The sequence below is a fragment of the Procambarus clarkii genome, chromosome 38 (assembly GCF_040958095.1).
Source record: "Procambarus clarkii isolate CNS0578487 chromosome 38, FALCON_Pclarkii_2.0, whole genome shotgun sequence".
NCBI lineage: Eukaryota > Metazoa > Arthropoda > Malacostraca > Decapoda > Cambaridae > Procambarus > Procambarus clarkii.
In genome coordinates this window covers 25,218,269-25,239,308 of record NC_091187.1, presented here as the reverse complement: position 1 = coordinate 25,239,308, position 21,040 = coordinate 25,218,269, and the positions used below count along the sequence as shown (strand labels likewise).

General features: G+C 45.7%; 1 protein-coding gene across 2 annotated transcripts in view; it reads right to left on the bottom strand.

Annotated features, from left to right (window-relative positions):
• Positions 1-21,040, bottom strand: part of LOC123771975 (uncharacterized) — a 387,132-nt gene that overhangs the window by 45,513 nt on the left and 320,579 nt on the right. For both annotated transcript variants that reach the window (XM_045764833.2, XM_045764835.2), the window contains one exon: positions 9,276-9,491. In XM_045764833.2, coding sequence (XP_045620789.1) covers positions 9,276-9,491 — 216 coding nt within the window. The remainder of the gene's footprint in view (positions 1-9,275; positions 9,492-21,040) is intronic.

The following is a 21,040-nucleotide window of genomic DNA, read 5'->3' as shown; positions in this document are numbered from 1 at the left end:
ACGAAGGAACCGGATTAACCACAGCGCATCCCCAGACACGGTACGCCGGCAACTGCAAAAAGCACAACCGGACAACACAGGACGCACCCCCCGGCCAAACCAATCAAGAACCAATACCCCAAGAACCCCTCCGGAAAGCAGCCGTCTCGACCGTCACCAGGACAGAGAAAGGCTGCACACCTATAAAGCTACCACCAGTACCAAAGAGGAAGAAACTGAACCGAAGGGGCTACCACAAACTGAGGGGAAGATAAGAAGGCACCCTGAACAAGGACCAGGATGGCTCAGGCGACGCATGAGCAGGCCGGAGGGGAAACAAAACACGAGAAAACGTATGAAACGTCATACTGTCGCCAAGCCGAAGCTCGCAGGTGACAAGCTCGCAGTCCATAAGGACTGCTCTTATGGGAATGGGCTGCAACCGAGCCAGAATCCGAAGCAACAGCTGGACCAGGAGAAGAGGAACAGGTACCCCCCACCTCGACCAGTCCTGCCGAAAGGATCCACCGTGAAGTCCTCGCAGGTGGGAAAGGGCGCCACAAAATGGGCGACGCCTAGACCACGCTGACCCGAAGACGTCCATGGTCAGGAGTCCATATGCCCGACAGAGCCAACAAAACGAATCGGCGACGACTGGCCAACCCACGAAGAGGAATGAACCGAGACAGCTGTCCGCCAGGACGCAGGACACACCCCGGACATGAACCTCACGGTTAGCCAAACCCCTGTGGTTCCGGCAAGAACCACCAGAGAACAGTCCGAACAGAGCTGAATGGTAGAGCACCTAGTGACCCAAACCCTCCGAAGCGCAAACCAGACAGCCACGAACACCCGAACCGTGCTGTGAGCCCAACGGACAGACAGACTCCATCAACCTCGGCCGACGTGGTGAGCATTGGTCACAAAGCCCCAGCCGAGAGACGACCCGTCCGTGAACACATCGAGCGAAGGCTCGGGGAGGTGCCAAGGCACGGAACCCCGAAAACCCCAAAGAGGAAGCTGGTGACGCAGCACCAACACAAGATCCCCGGAGGAACCCAATGAATGCAAGAGGCGGAAGGGGAGTCTCCGCAGGAACCAACAGACGCCGTAGCCAAACCCGACTCCGCGGGCAGACAAGCACGCCGAAGTGCAGACTCCCGCACAACCGCTCAAGCAACCGCTGAGCAACCCGGGACCCCCTCCTGTACAGCCGAAGGCGGGACCACAGCCGCAGTAACACTTCTGGAGGAAAAGACAATGAGTGGCCCAAGAGCCTGAAACAAGGCCCAGGTCCGAACCCGGGACGAAAACAAATGGAAAAACCTCCAGAACACCAGGAAACCAAACCCGGCGATCTGGAAGGAACCATCCCCTGGCGAGCAGACAAGCGGACAGACTGGGAGCCCACACCAGCCAGTCGTCGAGGTAGGCCAGACACCGAATCTCAGACTCAGACAGGGCACTAAGATCCGGTAAAGATGCAAAAAGTATACGAAGTGCCCATTACAAAATAGGGAAGGCAATAAAAACAGCAAACCTGAAGCCCCACCACCAACAGTGCCAGTCCCAGAAAACTGGAGAGGAACGTGCCAAGAAGTGACCTGGAGGTCCAGGGCCACCATCTAGGAACCCGGCCCCAACAGAATCCGAACAGGAGACAACAGTCCTCCGAGGAGGGCATAGGATCCAGGGTGCAGACTGAAGAAGTCCAGAAGAACTGCAGACGGGAAAAGCTCATGACTGTAAAGAGCAGACGGGAACCCCAGAAGGATGGGGCGGATCGACCACGCCCCACGCACCCACGAAGAAGAAATGACGAAGCGCAGGGGAAGAAGCCCACCCCGCCAGCTCTGAACCCCCCCAAGGGGGAGAAGCCGTCCTCCGACGCCAGCAGAGGCCGGAAGACAACCCAAAGCGCCCACCAACAGCGGGACCATGCGAGAGGCAACAGAGCAAGCTGCTCCCCCAGCGCCCAGTCAACAGAGAAGGGAACAGAACCTCTTCCGAAAGAAAAAGTACACTACCTAATTCATGATGAGAGACTACGGGAATTAAACCACACTTCGCTGGAAGACGAAGAGTGAGGGGGGACCTGATCACCACGTTCAAGATTCCCAAGGGAATCGGCAGGGTTGATAAGGACAGGCTATGTAACACAAGGGGCACACACACTAGGGGACACCGGTGGAAACTGAGTACCCGAAAAAGCCACAGAGATAGTAGAAAGAATTTTTTTTTTTTTTTTTTTACTGTCAGAATGGTAATGGGAAAGCACTAGGAAGTAATGTGGTGACTCCACACACAAGTAACAAGGCTGACCCCCATACAATGTCACATGTAGACATGATAGAGCCCAATAGGCACAGGAACCTATGAATCGTAGCAGACATGTGGAAACAGGCTAACATAGTTCCAATCTACAAAAGTGGCAGCAGGGAAGACTCCCTCAATTATAGACCTGGATCATTGACAAGTGTAATAGTGAAAGTATTGGAAAAACTAATCAAACTAAATGGGTAGAACACCTGGAGAGAAATGATATAATATCAGACAGACAGTATGGTTTTCAATCTGGAAGATCCTGTGTAACGAATTTACTCAGTTTCTATGATCGAGCTACAGAGATTTTACAGAAAAGAGATGGTTGGGTTGACTGCATCTATCTGGACCTAAAAAAGGCTTTTGACAGAGTTCAACATAAGAGGTTTTTCTGGAAACTGGAACATATTGGAGGGGTGACAGGTAAGCTTCTAGCATGGATGAAAAATTTTCTGATAGAAAAATGAGGGCCGTAATCAGAGGCAATGTATCAGATGGGGGGAATGTCACAAGTGGAGTACCACAGGGTTCAGTTCTTGCACCGGTAATGTTCATTGTCTACATAAACGATCTACCAGATGGAATACAGAATTATATGAACATGTTTGCTGTTGATGCTAAGATAATAGGGAAGATAAGACACCTAGAAGATTGTCATGCCCTTCAAGAAGACCTGGACAAAATAAGTATATGGAGCACCACTTGGCAAATGGAATTTAATGTGAATAAATGCCATGTTATGGAATGTTGAATAGGAGAACATTGACCCCACACAACCTATAAATTATGTGAGAAATCTTTAACCCTTAAAGTGCGCATCACGTCATATGAAGTGTAAATCGTTCTACCAGTGAACTGCGCTTCACGTCATATGACGATTATGGGTACCGCGCACGATTTGAATGGCCCACGGTGTAGCTGGGGGTCCCATACGCTGCCCAGGGGCTCTAGTAAACAGCGGCCATTTTGAAAAAAATTCCCGCTCACGCACCGAAGGCATGGGAGGCCTCAGTTTAGCGAGAGTCACCATGGCGAGCACACGGTCAAACGCCTCACGGGCACACACCACTCAATCCCTCACCCCAGACCAAATAGCCCACGAATTATTCTCTGAAGGTGAAGAAAGTGTGTTTGATGATTCAGACAACGATGAGGATTATACACAGTTGTCGGGTGATAGTAGCAGCAGCAGTGAGAGTGACAATGCTCGCCATGCTATGGCGAGGCCTCTACGCTCACCCATGCCTCCTCGCCAAGTTTCTACCCCAATTCTACCACGACCTCACAGTTCCTGTGGATATTTTCTGTTTGAGGGTGACGAGTCAGAGGGAGGTGACTCCTTTTCTGGGTTTAGTGACTCAGATCATAGTTTTATTGAGCCTGTGGCTGGTACCAGTGGTGTAACTGGGCAAGAAATTGTCGCGTCAGCAGCATCTCGCCCAGCCAAGCGCCACCGCATGGCACCACATGAGGGACCAAGACCCTCGTGTTCACGTGCATCCACCTCACGTGCATCCACCTCGCGTGCATCCACCTCGCGTGCATCCACCTCACGTGCACCCACCTCACGTGCACCCACCTCACCTGCACCCACCTTACGTGCACCCACCTCACGTGCACCCACCTCACGTGCACCCACCTCACCTGCACCCACCTCACGTGCACCCACCTCACGTGCACGTAGCCGCCGTGCTTCTCGCAGACGGTATTCAGCTCCTGGTCGCCCTCTTTCCTCTGCATCTCGCAGGACGCCTGGTGTACTTGAGTGGAGTGATGGTGACGATTTTATTCCTAATATTCCTCACTTTGACGATAAAGATGTAGGGATTACAAACCTTTTCCCTAATCAAGGTGAGGACATGGCTGAGATGGAATATTTTACAGCATTCTATGATGAACCACTCATGGAATACATTGCACACCAAACGAACCTGCATGCTGCTTACCTGATTGAGAGGGAAATCACAGAATCTTCACGACTGCAGCGTTGGAAAAATACCACAGTGGCGGAAATGTGTGTGTTTTTGGCACTCTGTTTGTTGATGAAGCACTGTCACAAACATGCAATAAGTGACTATTAGAGCAAGGACCATACAATACCAACACCTTTATTCGGGAAATATATGTCACGAGACAGGTTTCAGATACTCCTCAGGTGTCTACATTTTGGAAGTGTTCAGGACCGAACAGCTGATGATAGACTGTGGCGAGTGAGGCACTACATGAATGATGTTATTGGAAAATTCAGAGATTTTTACGTACCAGCACAGAAGCTGGTGGTTGATGAATCTCTCGTACTTTTCAAGGGACGTGTTCCATTCAAGCAGTACATTCCCTCAAAACGAAACCGATTTGGCCTGAAATTTTTTGTTCTTTGTGATTGTGAGACAGGATACGTGTTACACATGATTTTGTACTCGGCTAGTGATGTAGACATTCCCGGTAATGACGAACATGGATTCTCGGGAGTGTAGTGAAGACCATCATGGCTCCGTGGATGAACAAGGGACACATTTTATACACGGATAATTACTATACAAGTCCCTTGCTAGCTCGGTTCTTGCTAGAAAATAGAACCGGATTGGTTGGTACAGTAAAGCCACAACAAAGGGAAATGCCTGTGTTTGACAACGACATTGCAGTTGGTGAGTGTCAGAGAAGGAAAAGTGATAACATTCTGTCAGTTCGGTGGAAAGACAAAAGAGAGGTGAACTTGTTGACAACAATTCATGATGGAACAATGGTGAACAGTGGGAAAGTGAACCATAAAACAAATGCACCACTATATAAGCCAGACTGTGTTTTAGACTATAATATCAACATGCGGTTGATTGATAAATCAGACATAATGATTGGCACTGCAGAGTGTGTGCGGAAGACATGTAGGTGGACGAAAAAAGTGTTCTTCCATCTTGTGGACATGAGCATGCTGAACTGTTTCAACATGTACCTTGTGAGAACTGGACGTAAGCCCACTTTCCGTGACTTTGTATTTGATGCTGCAATACAGTTATTAGGAAAGTTTGCAAAAGATATCCCAGGTATTCAGCGGCCCATCATAAACCCACTGTTGCAGCATGCTGGTACTCCACGCCTCGCTCACACTGAAGGCTTCCTAGCACACAGACTCAAGTATTTGCCACCAGCTGGGAAGCGTGCAATAGCCCAACGTGATTGCTTGGTGTGTAAAACAACGACACGTAGAGACAAGAAACGGAAGCTTGTGCAAAAATGGTGTGAAACGTGTGGTATCCCATTATGTGCTGTCGACTGCTTCAATGACTACCACAGTCTAGAAAACTTCTAAGTGTGCTTCAAAGTGTGTATAGCGTGTGCGAGTGTGTAAATATGTAAACATATAAGCAGATAGCGTGTGCGTGTGTGTAAATATATACAAATATAAGCAGAACATACAATATAATAGACTGTAATGACATATTATATTGCCGTAATTGAAAACATATGTGTGCGCCTGTGTATACTCAAATATGCAACAATTGTTGATACAAAATATGTTCAAACATTATTTGAAACACGATTAGTGAACAAAATTGGATAAAATGCGCCTAGACATTGTAAATAAATAGCGCGAAAATATATTTGTGGCAACTCTGGCTGTTTGAGGACCGCGCACAACGCCTCTGGGGCGTGTACTGCATGAGCGAACATGCAGAATGTGACGTCATCGCTGAGCTTTCCGGCTCTATTGCAACAAAAGTAAGTACAATAGAATTTTTTTATTATTTTTCCTGTGATCAGTGAACACAACTTAACATTTTCGCTCACCCCGCGCGCCACCCCTCAACTGTGCGATATGGGCCCCAGCATGTCACGGGAGCGTGCGTTAATTCCGAAAAGTGTATACTCTCTTCAACTTTGTCACCTCAATTCTCCTTCTACAAGATTAAATTTGGTATCATTGTGTTCGCAATAAAATTCTCTACAGCACTAAATGCATATAAACTCCAAAAGCCTGGCTAATTACCCGCAGCAAACAGAGAAAGTGCGAACGAGTTACCGGGGAGCGCACAAACGGGATAAAATGTTTTCACTATTTTCACTCTGGTCACCTCAATTTTTGTCCTAGGTCTTTCATTTTGGTCTCAATGGGTTCGTAATAAAATTCTCAAGAGGAACATTAGCATATAAAATTAAAAACCCAGTCACGCTCCTACCGCCGACGAGTTGAAGACGGGCCACGCGTTAGCCGTGAGTGAGCGCTCAGACGCCTTCCTGCTACACTCCCAATTCCCGCCCTTTTCAAGCCTTTCTTTCGCAATTTTCTTCCTGGAAGGGCCTTGTTCATGATTACTATCCATCGTGGAGTAAGCGTAGATAGTTTCTAAAGCTGCAGTAAGAAATATAGCCACGGAAAATAGCCGAAATGTTCACACGTTTGAGATGCGAGGGGAGGCGACATTGGTTACAACAGTGGAGCAAAGACAATGGGCCCACGGCGTGTGCCAAGCCGCCTGAGGGCTACGAGGCTCAACAAAGAAAATGGGAAGACATCGGCGCACATTTTAAAACCAGTCCAAAAAAAATCGGAAAAAACCTGATTTTTGGCGATTATTTAAAGTGGATGACGCAATGCTGCGTCATCCCCGGTATTACCGCCAGTAAACGGATGACGCAATGCTGCGTCATGCCCGGGCGAAAGTGTTAACAGATTAGCAAAAAAAAAAATTTTTTTTTTTTCAAAATGACATGCGCCTGTGGGGATGGCAGGATATTAGACCCCGAGCATGTTAAGGGTTAAAGAATTCTGACAAAGAAAGGGATCTAGGGGTGGTTCTAAATAGTAAACTGTCACCTGAGAACCACATTAAAAACATTGTGCGAGGAGCCTATGCTACACTTTCTAACTTCAGAATTGCTTTTAAATACATGGATGGCGAAATACTAAAAAAACTGTTCACGCCTTTGTTAGACCAAAGCTGGAATATGCAGTTGTTGTGTGGTGCCCATATCTTAAGAAGCACATCAACAAACTGGAAAAGGTGCATAGACATGCCACCAAGTGGCTCCCAGAACTGAAGGACAAGAGCTACGAGGAGAGGTTAGAGGCATTAAATATGCAAAAACTAGAAGATAGAAAAAAACAGAGGTGATATGATCACTATGTACAAAATAGTAACAGGAATCGATAAAATTGATGGGGAAGAATTCCTGAGACCCGGAACTTTGAGAACAAGAGGTCATAGATTTAAACTAACAAAACAAAGCTACCGGAGAAATATAAGAAAATTTTCTTTTGTAAACAGAGTGGTAGACGATTGGAACAAGTTAGGTGAGAAGGTGGTGGAGGCCAAAACCGTCAGTAGCTTCAAAGCGTTATATGACAAAGAGTGTTGGGTAGACGGGACACCACAAGCATAGCTCTCATCCTGTAACTACACTTAGGTAATTACAAAGATTAAGCAGACTATGCTACAGCCCTCCCACCCACAACATTACTCCTCACACAGCACAGTGCAAATTATCACAACAATCCTGCTATTACCAGAATCCTGGTCATTTATTTCACAGTCAGGGATCTTCTGTAATACTATCATCACTAAATGATACCAGTTACATATATTTTTTACCTTTTTAGGCAATGCTGTGGTTACAAGCAGGACAGTAGTGCTGCAAGCTCATGCTGCATGCACCAGCCTTGGTGGCTTACTCAGTACTGAGGCCCTCACACCCGGGAATTTTGCCAACGATTTTTTGTTAAAATGGCGTCTGTTTACAAAAGCCCTGAGGACGGTGATGTGAACCCTGTGTATTCGCGGGGCCATTTAAATCTTGCGTAGTACTCCAAAACTGCATATGCAGTGATGCGCACTTTTGCGTCAGTTACTCAAAACTTCATATGCAGTTTTGCGCAGTGTAAGGGTTAAGGCAAGACTTTACTTCTTATATATACACATCCCTTTACATTGCTGTTAGTGAAGTTAGTGACCATTTCTCTCATGAACTCTGCAAATGGTCAGAAGACTGGCAAATGCTTTTTAATATCAACAAATGCAAGACCCTGCATGTAGTGCATAACAACCCACGCCATAACTACCAAATTAATAGAATTACATTACAGCAGATTGATGAAGAAAGGGACCTTGGAGTCAAGATCAACCACTCATTAAAAGTGGATAGTCAGTACCCACCTGACTGCTGCAGGTGGGTGCAGCAGTAAGAAAAGTTAACTAAACTCTTGGGATAATCAAGCATAATTTTGACTATAAGAAAAGAAGGTAATGGTTCAACTGTATAAATGAATCTGTGGTGCACCACCACTTGGATTACTGTATCCATGCATGAAACCTCATTTTCAGAAGTACCTAGCTGCTCTGGAGATGGTGCAACACCAGGCAACAAAAGTCATTCCAGAGATAGGTCATCTCCCATATCAGGAATGCTTATAGACCACAGAGCTAATACCACTGCAAACCAGGCATGACAGGGTGGATCTCAGTGAAACTTTTAAAATACTGAACAAGTTGGAGGATGTTGATCCAGATATTTTCTTCAGAAGGTCAGATGTAACACATACAAGGAGCAATGGTTTCCAGCTCAACAAGCCACAATGTAGGACTGACAACAGGAAATGCTTTTTCACCTACAGGGTTATTAACCCATGGAACTGCCTACCCACCAAAACTTTAACTGCCAAAACTGTGCTGAATTTCTAAATATACATGAAAAAGATCATCAAGGCAAATGGGGGGGACCTTCGACAAGTTGCCGGCTTCCTGTACGTGTATGGGCCACTAGGTCAATCATGTAAATATCTGCCTTCCAAGGAGGAGTTGACTAAATATCTACCTTGGATTACCTATAAACAAATTGTGAATAATAAAACACCAAAGAACTTAAATAATTATAAATCTGAGGCAAAGTGAAATCTACACAAACAATTCCACTTATTGTACTATGATACAGGAACACACACAAACATGCATCATCGAATAAATAACTATATATAAAATTACCTTCTGACAGGCTAGTAGGTTGTGTTTGATTGATTTCAATAATCCTGCAGTAATTTCTTCCTCTTCCTTTCTTGTTTGCGGGCTTCAGATAATTTGGGTCCTCAATATTTAAACTTCGCTTGATGTATTCACATCTTTTCTGGACAGCTGAGTTTATTTTCAAATATTCACGATCATGGTTCTCTTTAGCTAAACTTGCTAGTACCCGGAGACCTTCTGTTATAAAATATACATTCTGAATATTTAGGTGTCTAAATATCAATCACATTTTAACTGTAGCAATAGAAGCTACACTAAATGTTTTGATGATACTGTAACTGTTTAAACCAATGAACAACGTGATAGGAATTATTATGTGATGATGGAATTCATGCCAATTATGCTGAGCATAGAAAAAATTACTATTGTTATTGTTAAAAAAAACAGGGTTGAATGTAATGAAACACCATTTTCTGGGTGAGACCCGGAGGCTTCCCGGAGCTTTCCAGGCTGATATGCTAATGTCAGACTTTGGCATCAGTCATGTGTATGGAGCTCTTTGGGCCTATCGGGGACCACGGCCAGAACCTTGTTCCCCTCAGAGAGGCAAGGAAAGCAATAGCCTATAGAATCCCTTGTGAGGTTGGAAGCATTCTATGTTTGCCATCGACCGGGTCAGGCACCCAAGAAGGTAAGCATCACAAAACAAACCCCTATTCTGGTGAAAATATTGCTACCAAAAGCTGAACAAGTGGATAGAACTCCCCTAAACGAAACGAGCAAACGATCATGACGTTACACGTCGCCGCGCCGCTGTCTGCGCAGCTCCCCTCTCCCCAAGAGGAGAGGGGGGGGGGGAGCTGTGAAGACCCCACATGCCGGCTATCCACCCTTAGTTTTTAAGCTGGATGCCAAAATACGCGAAAAACTGCCGACTGGAGGGAGGGAGGGATGCCGGGGAGCATCCAGGTCTCACCCAGAAAATGGCTTTTTATTACATTCAACGCTGATTTTCTGGGGGGAGCACCTTCAGTTCCCCGAAGTTAACTACTCACAGAGGAAAAACGTAGGGACTTACCTGGGTGGCGGTCGCTGCTCACTCCTCAACCCGAAGTTGAGAAAACTGGCTGCAACCACCGACCCAAAGCGACACAGGCCCGCCTAGGCCCAGGAATGTTCACGAGATAACAAGCATCCAGGACCCTGTTCAACTGCCAAAATCCCTGCGCCCGAATATCAGCCCAGGACAAATTGCCAAAGATGGCAGCAAGAGCCGCAAACTTGCGAAAGTCATGGGCACAGGGATAGACAGCAGGATGGCTAGCCTTAACCCTTAACATGCTAGGAGTATAATATCCTTTGTTCCCCACAGGCGCCTGTAATTTTGAAAAAAAAATATATATTTTTTCTTGCTAATCTGTTAATTTGTGTTCACTGATCATGGAAAAAATAATAAAAAAATCGTAAGTGGCATATATTGCCCACTATAGGGCGGAGAAGTCTGGCAAAAAACAAGCGCTGACTCAGCGTGCGTCCCAGGCGGTCTGTTGATCGCCAGCTGTCAGGCCGGACTTGCCACAAAGAGATAATTACCTAATTATTTCAATGTCTCTGATTGATTTTTCGTAGTTTTTTTGCTGTAATATTATTCAATAGTGTGTAGTTTGATATATTTATATATTAAAATGAGTGAATCATCGCTGTACTCAAAAATATGGTGTGCATATTTTTTATTCAATTATGTTCATCAATTAGTGAACAAATACTTTGTCGGTTATTACACTATATACACAGGTTATATATAAGTATCTGCATGTTTTGTTCACCATAACGAACCACTAAGTTGCTATTATGAGTCAAAAAGTAAAGAGGAATGACCGCCGTGTACCAGCCAGCCACTCACGCCCTCCCTCAAGTCACCTGATTCACCCACATTCTCCTCCCACAATACTGTTTTTGCTTTTATTCACTATATACAGACGCTATATATAAGTATCTACATTCGTGTTCACCATAATGAACCACTAAGTTGGTATGCTGAGTGGCAGTGGCAGGCAGTGGCAGCCCACCACTGGCTGCCACTCCCTCCCTCACCTCACCTGACTTGACTTGCCACCATTCTCCAACCACCATGGGAGCCAATTGGCCGAGTGGACAGCACGCTGGACTTGTGATCCTGTGGTCCTGGGTTCGATCCCAGGCGCCGGCGAGAAACAAAGGGCAGAGTTTCTTTCACCCTATGCCCCTGTTACCTAGCAGTAAAATAGGTACCTGGGTGTTAGTCAGCTGTCACGGGCTGCTTCCTGGGGGTGGAGGCCTTGGTCGAGGACCGGGCCGCGGGGACACTAAAGCCCCGAAATCATCTCAAGATAACTATACTGTTTTTGCTTTTATATACAGACATTATATATAAGTATTTACATGTTTTGTTCACTATAACTGTACATCTAAGCTTGTATAGTGAGTAAAGGCACAATGACGTAGGACTTCACACAGTCAGCTGATGGCTGCCACCCTCAAGGCCAGACGCACTAATATTTCTCCTCCAACAATACTGTTTGTGGTGTTATTACGCTATGTGCACACATTATATATAAATATCTACCTGTTTTATTCACCATACTTGTACAAGTAAACTGGTATGGTGCCCAAAGACCATCGTGGTAACCAGTAAACAACACCGTCGTCTGCACTGTGGTGTTGTGCAGACGACGCCACCGCCCTCACCAAAATGGTGGCTCCCAACCTACTCCTCTTGCTGTTTATACCCCTCTATACACACGTTATATATAAGTATCTACATTTGTGTTCACCATAGCGAACCACTAAGCTGGTATGGTGAGTGCAGTCAATGAAAGGTGGCCACACACAGTCAGAAGACATCGCCACCACACTCCCTCCCACAGCAATACTCCTCCCTCCATGGCGCACAGCGCTAAATATCACCACAATCCTGCTATTATCAGAACCCTGGTCAGTTTTGTCACAGTCAGGGGTCTTCTGTAATAATATCATCACTACATAATAGCATGAACAAGTATATTATGGCATTTTTAGGCGATGCTGTGGTCACAAGCTGAACAGCAGTGCTGTTAGCTCATGCTGGGTGCATCAGGCTTGGTAGCTCACTCAATACTGAGGCCCCTAACACCCGGGAGTTTGGCCCATGATTTTTTTTTAAATGGCATCTGTTTACAAGAGCCCTGATGAAGGTGTGGTGAACCCCGCGTATCCGCGGGCCGTTTAAATCTTGCGTAGTACTCCAACACGTCATATGACGTGATGCGCACTTTTTCGTTAAGTTACTCAACATGTCATATGACGTGTTGCGCAGTTTAAGGGTTAATAATTCTGCGGATGACCTGGGAGACTCACACCTGCGAACAGGGAAGAAAGAAAACTGGATCAACCCAAAGTGCGCCCACGGACACAGAAGCCATGGCGTGCAAATAACGGCGGTGAGTCGCAACTGGGCACAAAACATGATGCACCCCCGGCCTGACCAACCAAGCATCAACAACCCATGGACCCTTCCGGAAAGCAGCAATCTCAATCTTCGCCAGAAAACGAACAAACCTATCACTCCGACCAAAGGAGCAAAAACCCCTGCGCCGGAGGAGAGCATGAAGCTCACAAACCCGACCCCCAGAGGCTAATGCCAACAGGAAAAGAGCTTTCGATCGGCAAGAGCAGTGAGAAACAATCCTGAACCGAAGGAGCCACAACAAACCGAGGAGAAGAAAGAAAAGAGAGCACCCTGTCCAAAGACCAGGACGGCTCATGTGGCGCATGAGCAGGCCGGAGGTGAAACAACGCTCGAGACAACTTGTGAAACAGCGCAGACGTAACATCAATACCGAAAGCAAGCTGAAGCAGCTCCGCCAGCACTGCATGATACGAGGCGACAGTGTTAGGCATAAGGAGATGGACCTGAAACAACCAAGAGAGTAAGGACAACACCACCCTAACAGAAAGCAAAGTACAACGATGAAGACGAAAGAAGAAACGGAAGGACCGCCAGTAAACTTCAAACTGCAGCCGAGACGAAGCCCACAGGTGGGACACTAACAAAGAAGCCACTTGATCACCATAGAGATGATGATAAACTCGAGTCAAAAATACCATACGCGAAGACTCGAGAAGAGTGAACCAGCCACGTGACGTACCGGTCAGATCTGCTGGAAGAGGCGGAGACGCGGGAAAACCTCTGGGTTCGGACACTGAGCAGGCAGCGCCTGAAACCACGGCTGGCCCGGCCACCACTGGGCCAAGAGGACAACTCTTCCCTGGTAAGTCTCCAAGTGAGTCAGGACGCGGAGCAATAGCTGAACCGGGAGAAAGAGATACAGGAAGTCCCATCTCAACCAGTCCTGCCAGAAGGCATCGACCCCGATGGCCTCACAGTCGGGGAAGGGCGCCACATACAGGGAAAGGTGACACGACCACGCCGACGTGAAGAGGTCCACCTCGGGGCAACTGAACGTCTGGCAAAGCCAACGGAAGGAGTCGGCGTCGACTGTCCATTCCATGGAGAGGGGAACGAATAAAGACAGGCCATCAGCCAAGATGTTGAACACTCCCTGCACGTGAACTGCCAGGAGAGCCAAACCCCGAGAACTCAGCAGATGAGTCACCTGAAGTGACCAGCACCAAAGAGCCAAGGACTGCATCAAACCTCCTCAGTTCAGACAATGAACCACTGGGAAGCATTCCGAATGGAGCTGGATCATAGACCCGCGGACGACCCAAATCTTTCGAAGAGCAAACCACACCGCCACAAACTCCCGCACTGTGCTGTGGGCTCGATGGAAGGACGGACCCCACCGTTCCTGGCTGGCCTGTTCAGCACTGGTCACAAAACCCCAGCCGAGAGACGATGTGTCTGTGAACACATTGAGCGAGGGCTCGGGTAGGCGCCAAGGCACTGAACCCCGAAAAACCCGAAGAAGAAGCCGGTGATGCAGCAAACGACGCAAAGCCCCCGGGGTTCGAACCCAGCGATTACGAGACAGGCGGAAGGGACGTCCCCAAAGGAACCAGAAGAACAGCCGACGAAGTCAAACCCGACCCGGGGGGTAAACCATCATCGCAAAGTTCAGGCTCCTGCACAGACCCTCAAGCAACTGCCGGGTGACCCGGGAGCCCCTCAAAAACAGGCGCATGTGGGACCGTAGCCACAGGAGAGACTCCGGAGAGAGAGACAAAGAAGCGGTCCGAGAGTCTCCACACAAGAACCAGCCAGGTCCGAACCTGGGACGGAACCAGATGGGACTTCCTCCAGTTCACCAAGAACCCGAACCCGGCGAGCTGAAAAAGAACCAAATCCTTGGCCAGCAGACAAGAGGACCGGCTGGGAGCCCAAACCAGCCAGTCGTTGAGGTAGGCCAACACCCGAACACCTAACAGACGCAGACGTGCCACAACAACCCGCGTAAGGTGCATGAAGACGCGAGGTGCCTGGTTAACCCGAACGGGAGACAACGAAAGTGGTAACGTCGATGCCCCAAAACAAAACCGAGCCAGTCCCTGAATCTCGGATGAATTGGGACATGCCAATAACCGTCCCGGAGGTCCAGGGACACCATTCAAGTGTCCGGGTCCAACAGGAGCCGAACCTGGGAAAGTATAGTCATCCGAAAGGAGGGGCAATGAACCCAGGGGTTCAAACGGGACAAGTCCAGAATGAACCGCAGGTCTGCGCATTCCCATTTCGGGACCGGAAACAGACGGGAAACCCATCTGTGGGACATCGTCGTTTCGACGACGCCCAAGCGAACCCACTCCAAGATGACCTGACAGAGCGCAGTGGAAGAGGCCTACCCTGCCAGCCCCAAACGCCCCGAATGAGGGGAGGGGGGCACCCAACACCACCAGAGGCCAGAAGAAATGACCCGAAAAACCCACGAATTGTGGGACCAGGTGTGAGCAAACAGCACAAGCCTCCCTCCTCCCTATTGTCCAGTCAATAGGGCGAACCGCAAAAGGGCCGGCGCCCCTTACAAGACCCAGAACCTTGCACAGAGCAAACACTGTGCCGACCAATGAAGGCAATACTGAAAAGCAAACTGGTAATAGGAGTAAGGAGAGAAACAATGAGAAGGATGAGAACACAAAGACGAACGCAACAAAGAGAAAGATAAGGGCAATACCGAGAAAGAATGCAGAAATGAAAAAGTTGGAACAAATAACACAGAGGTAGCCAAGTCGTGCATGGGTGAAAACAATAAGAATACAAACACAGATGAAAATATTTGCAGTTATTATGCAAAAGGACAGTGCAGATATGGGCCCAGAGGCACTGAATGCTCATTCATGCATCCACGGAAATGCCGGAACATGTTAGGGAAAGGCAAATGTCGTTTTGGAACAGATTGTAGATATTTCTACCCTAAGTTATGAAAACCCTCAGTGAATGAGAGAAAATGCTATGATCTCCATTGCCCTGATTTCCACGTGAGAGGTACACAGCACTATATGAGAGGAATTCCAATATAATAGCCCAGGAAATTTTTTAGAGGCAAGCAGAACCAGAGGGAGGAACAGACAGGCAGAAACGTTGCAGGAGTATGGATGGGAAGGGGGAAATGCCCAAGACTGGACTACGTTTTGTCATCAAGCCCACACATACTACACCCCCCAACTACACAGAAACTACCACACTCCACAGTACCAACTCCAAAACTGGACAAACCATTTCCAGACCAGCACACCTTAGGTCAGGGTAGAGAGGAGGGAGAACTACCAAAACCTTCCATAAGTGACACACAATATGGACAATCATTCATATTTGCAAACATTCAAGGTCTAAAATCAAAGTCAAGAAATAAAGTTAAGTTCATAAATGGCCTCCTATTAGAGTCAAAATCAATATTTGGAGCATTCATGGAAACTCGTATGAAAGATTACATGGATAGTGAAACCTGGATTCCAAATTACAATTTATATAGATGTGATAGAGAAAATAGGTCAAATGGAGGAGTAGGTCTGTATATTAACCCTTCCACTGCTCAGGGGTCCTGAGGACATTTACACCGCTGTGCGCAAGAAAAAAAAAAATTCAATTTTTTTTTTCGTCTTCTAAACATGTTAAATTGTGGCCCCTGAGCACGGGAAAAATAAAAGAAAAATCGTAGGTGACATATTTTGGGCGCAATTGACCGAGGAAGTCTGGCGAAAAGTGGGCATTGACAGAGCGGTCGTCAGAGCCAGTCAGCATCACCTGCGCTGACAGATGGGAGTTGCCACAAAGAAATTATCACTTAATTATTTCTATGTCTCTGATTTTTTCTTAGTTTTTTTGCAGTAATATTATTCAATAGTGTGTATTGTAATATATTTATATAATAAAAGTGGTGAATAATCGCTATACTCAAAAGTATGGTGTGCATATTAGTGATTCAATTATTTTCATAAGTTCATAAAACAATAAACAAATAGTTTTGCTGCTATTACACTATATACACAGGTTATATATAAGTATCTGCCTGTTTTGTTCACCATAACGAACCACTAAGTTGGTATTGAGAGTCGAAAAGCAACGCAGAGTTACCGCCACACACCAGCCAACCACTCACTGCCACACCCTCAACACACGCACTAAACTTTCTCCCCCAACAGTACCATTTGTGGTGTTATTAAACTATATACAGATGTTATATATAAGTATGTATATATTTTGTTCACCACAACTGTACAGCTAAGCTGATATAATTAGTTCAGGCACTAAGAGTCGTCGCTATACACACAGTCAGCTGGCGGCTTCCTCACTCATTCAAGGTCACGCACACTAAACTTTCTCCCTCAACAATACTGTTTGCAGTGTTATTACACTATATACACATATTATATATAAGTATCTACATGTTGTATGCACCGTAACTGTACACCTAAGATTGTAGTGCACCCAAAGAGCATAGTAGCCACCCTCTAAACAGCTAGACAAATCATGCAGACAACGTCACCTCCGTCACCCAAACGGCTCCTCCCAGCATAATCCTTTTGCTGTTATTACACTAATACACACATTATATATAAATATCTACATTTGTGTTCACCATAGAGAACCACTGAGCTGGTATGGTGAATGCAAACAATAACAGGTGGCCATACACTTAGGTAATTACACTTAGGTAATTACACTTAGGTAATTACACAGTCAGTAAACGATGCTATCTCCCTCCGTCTCTCAGCATCACTCCTCCCACAGCGCTAACTATTACAACAATCCTGCTATTATCACAACCCTGGTTATTTATATCACAGTCAGGGGTCATCTGTAATATTGTCATCGCTAAATAATAACAATTATATATTTATTTTGACATTTTTCGGCGATGCTGTGGTCAAAAGCTGAACAGCAATGCTGTTCGCTCATGCTGCGTGCGCCAGCCTTGGTTGCTCCAACAGTACTGTGCCTCTCACACCTGAGAATATTGCCCACGATTTAAAAAAAAAAAATGGCGTCTGTTTACAAGAGCCCAGAGGAAGCTAATGTGAACCCCGTGTAGTCGCGGGCCATTTGAATCGGGCCTGGCATCCTTGGGCGTATGTATACGCCATGCACACTATGGGACATGTTTCTCAGAGCGTATATATACGCCATGCGCAGTTTAAGGGTTAAAGAGTACCTGGTATGCACAGAGCTACTAAACTCAACTAATGAGGTGGTAGAGGTACTTGGAATTAACCCTTGTATAGCGCATGACTATTTAGCATGTGTCACTCACAGGCGCATACCAAAAAAATAAAAAATTATTTTTTCTTCTAAACCTGTTAATTTGTGTTCACTGATCATGGGAAAAATAATAAAAAAATCGTAAGTGGCATATGTTGCCCACTATAGGGCGGGGAAGTCTGGCAAAAAACAGGCGCTGACTCAGCGTGCGTCCCAGACGGTTTGTTGCTCGCCAGCTGTCAGGCCAGAGTTGCCACAAAGAGATAATTACCTAATTATTTCAATGTCCCTGATTGATTTTTCAGAGTTTTTTTGCTGTAATATTATTCAATAATGTGTAGTGTGATATATTTATATAATAAAATGAGTGAATCATCGCTGCAATCAAAAATATGGTGTGCATATTGTTGATTCAATTATGTTCATCAAACAGTGAACAACTACTTTGTCGGTTATTACACTATATACACAGGTTATATATAATTATCTGCATGTTTTGTTCACCATAACGAACAACTAAGTTGCTATTATGAGTCAAAAAGTAACGAGGAGTGATCGCCACACACCAGCCAGCCACTCACTCCCTCAACACCTCACTCGCCCCCATTCTCCTCCCACCATACTGTTTTTGCTTTTATTAACTATTTACAGACGTTATATATAAGCATCTACATTCATGTTCACCATAATGAACCACTAAGTTGGCATGCTGAGTAGCAGTGCCAATGGCAGCCCGCCACTGGCTGCTACTTCCTCCCTCCCTCAAGTCACCTGACTCACCCACATTCTCCTCCCACAATAATGTTTTTGCTTTTATTCACTATATACAGACGCTATATATAAGTATCTACATTCGTGTTCACCATAACGAACTACTAAGTTGGTATGCTGAGTGGCAGTGGCAATGGCAGCCAGTGGCAGCCCGCCACTGGCTGCCACTCCCTCCCTTCCTCACCTCACCTGACTTGCCACCATTCTCCTCCCACCATACTGTGTTTGCTTTTATATACAGACGTTATATATAAGTATTTACATGTTTTGTTCACCATTACTGTACATCTAAGCTTGTATGGTGAGTATAGGCACAAAGACGTAGCTACTCACACAGTCAGCTGGTAGCGGCCGCCCTCAAGGCCAGACGCACTAATATTTCTTCTCCAACAATACTGTTTGTGGTGTTATTATGCTATATACACACATTATATATAAGTATCTACCTATTTTATTCACCATACTTGTACAAATAAACTGGTATGGTGCCCAAAGACCATAGTGGTCACCAGTTAACAACATAAGTCGTGCATATGACGCCACCTCCCTCACCAAATGGCGGCTCCCAACCTTCTCCTATTGCTGTTTATACCCTCTATACACACGTTATATATAAGTATCTACATTTGTGTTCACCATAGCGAACCACCAAGCTGGTATGCTGAGTGCAGTCAATAAAAGGTGGCCACACACAGTCTAACGACAACAACACCACCCTCCCTCCCACAGCATTACTCCTCCCTCCATGGAGCACAGCGCTAAATATCACCACAATCCTGCTGTTATCAGAACCCTGGTCAGTTTTATCACAGTCAGGGGCCTTTTGTAATAATATCATCACTACATAATAGCATGAACAAGTATATTATGTCATTTTTAGGCGATGCTGTGGTCACAAGCTGAACAGCAGTGCTGTGAGCTCATGCTGCGTGCATCAGGCTTGGTAGCTCACTCAATACTGAGGCCCCAAACACCCGGGAATTTGGCCCATGATTTTTGTTTAAAATGGCGTCTGTTTACAAGAGCCCTGATGAAGGTGTGGTGAACCCCGTGTATCCGCAGGCCGTTTAAATCTTGCGTAGTACTCCAAAGCATCATATGATGCGATGCGCAATTTACTGCAAGTCGGTCAAAGCATCATATGATGCGATGCACAATTTAAGGGTTAAGGTAGAAAAAATAAACCTAATTATTATTCTAATGTATAAACTGCCAGATACAACGGTTGAGGAATTTACAGAGCAGATGCACAAAATAGAGAACATTCCTGATAATCTAGTGAACCCAGCACCAGATATTATCTTCCTTGAAGATTTCAATTTGCCAAGTCTAAGGTGGATAATGGCAAACACAAATATCATAGCAGGGAACTACCCGGGAAATAACCAACGACAGGTCAGAGAGCTTTTAAGATTGTGTGACAAATTCTCGCTCAATCAACAAATCACAGAACCAACTAGGAACGAAAACACACTAGACTAATCAGACACATTACAATCTCAGGTACTACATACTCAGACCATAAGCTCATTGAAGTGCGAATTAGCATAAATAATGGTAGTAGATCTAAGAGACCCAACAAGCGAGAAGGGGTATTCAATCAATTCAATTTCAACAATAAGAGGATCGACTGGGAGAAAATAAATGTAGACCTTGCAAACATTCAATGGGAAACGGTCGTAAGTGACAAAACTCCCACACAGGGAATAGCTCAACTGACACCTGAAGCATGCAAGGTCAGCTTGAAGCACGTGCCTGTGAGGAGGGTCAGAAAGAGGACCACTCTAGAAAGAGAACCCATGCGACTGTACAGAAGAAAAAAATAACTGAAATGCTTAGGCACACACGACTATCACAAGAAAGGAAAATAATCCTAAACAGGGAAATAAAAACAATAGACCATCGTTGAAGCGATCATACGAGTCTGAGGAAATGGAATTGGAACAGAAAGCCATACAAGAGATCAAGAAAAATCTGAAATATTTTTTCACATATGCAAAATCAAAATCAAACACCTCCACCAGTATTGGACCTTTAATTACAACTGTAGGTACGTACACAGAGGACTACAAAGATATTAGCAAGTTTCTAAGAAGCCAGTATGAAGCTGTGTTTAGCACACCAATAAACAACATGAAAGTTGATGATCCAGACGATCTTTATTAATGACATTCAAGCTGCAGATAATGTAACGGATACTAACACAAATTCAGAAGACTTTGAAAGAGAAATTGACAATATGCCCATGCACTCAGCTCCTGGGCTGGACTCGTGGAACACAATATTCATTAAGAAATGTAAAGTACCAGTAGTGTGAGTGCTCAGCATAATATGGAGAAAG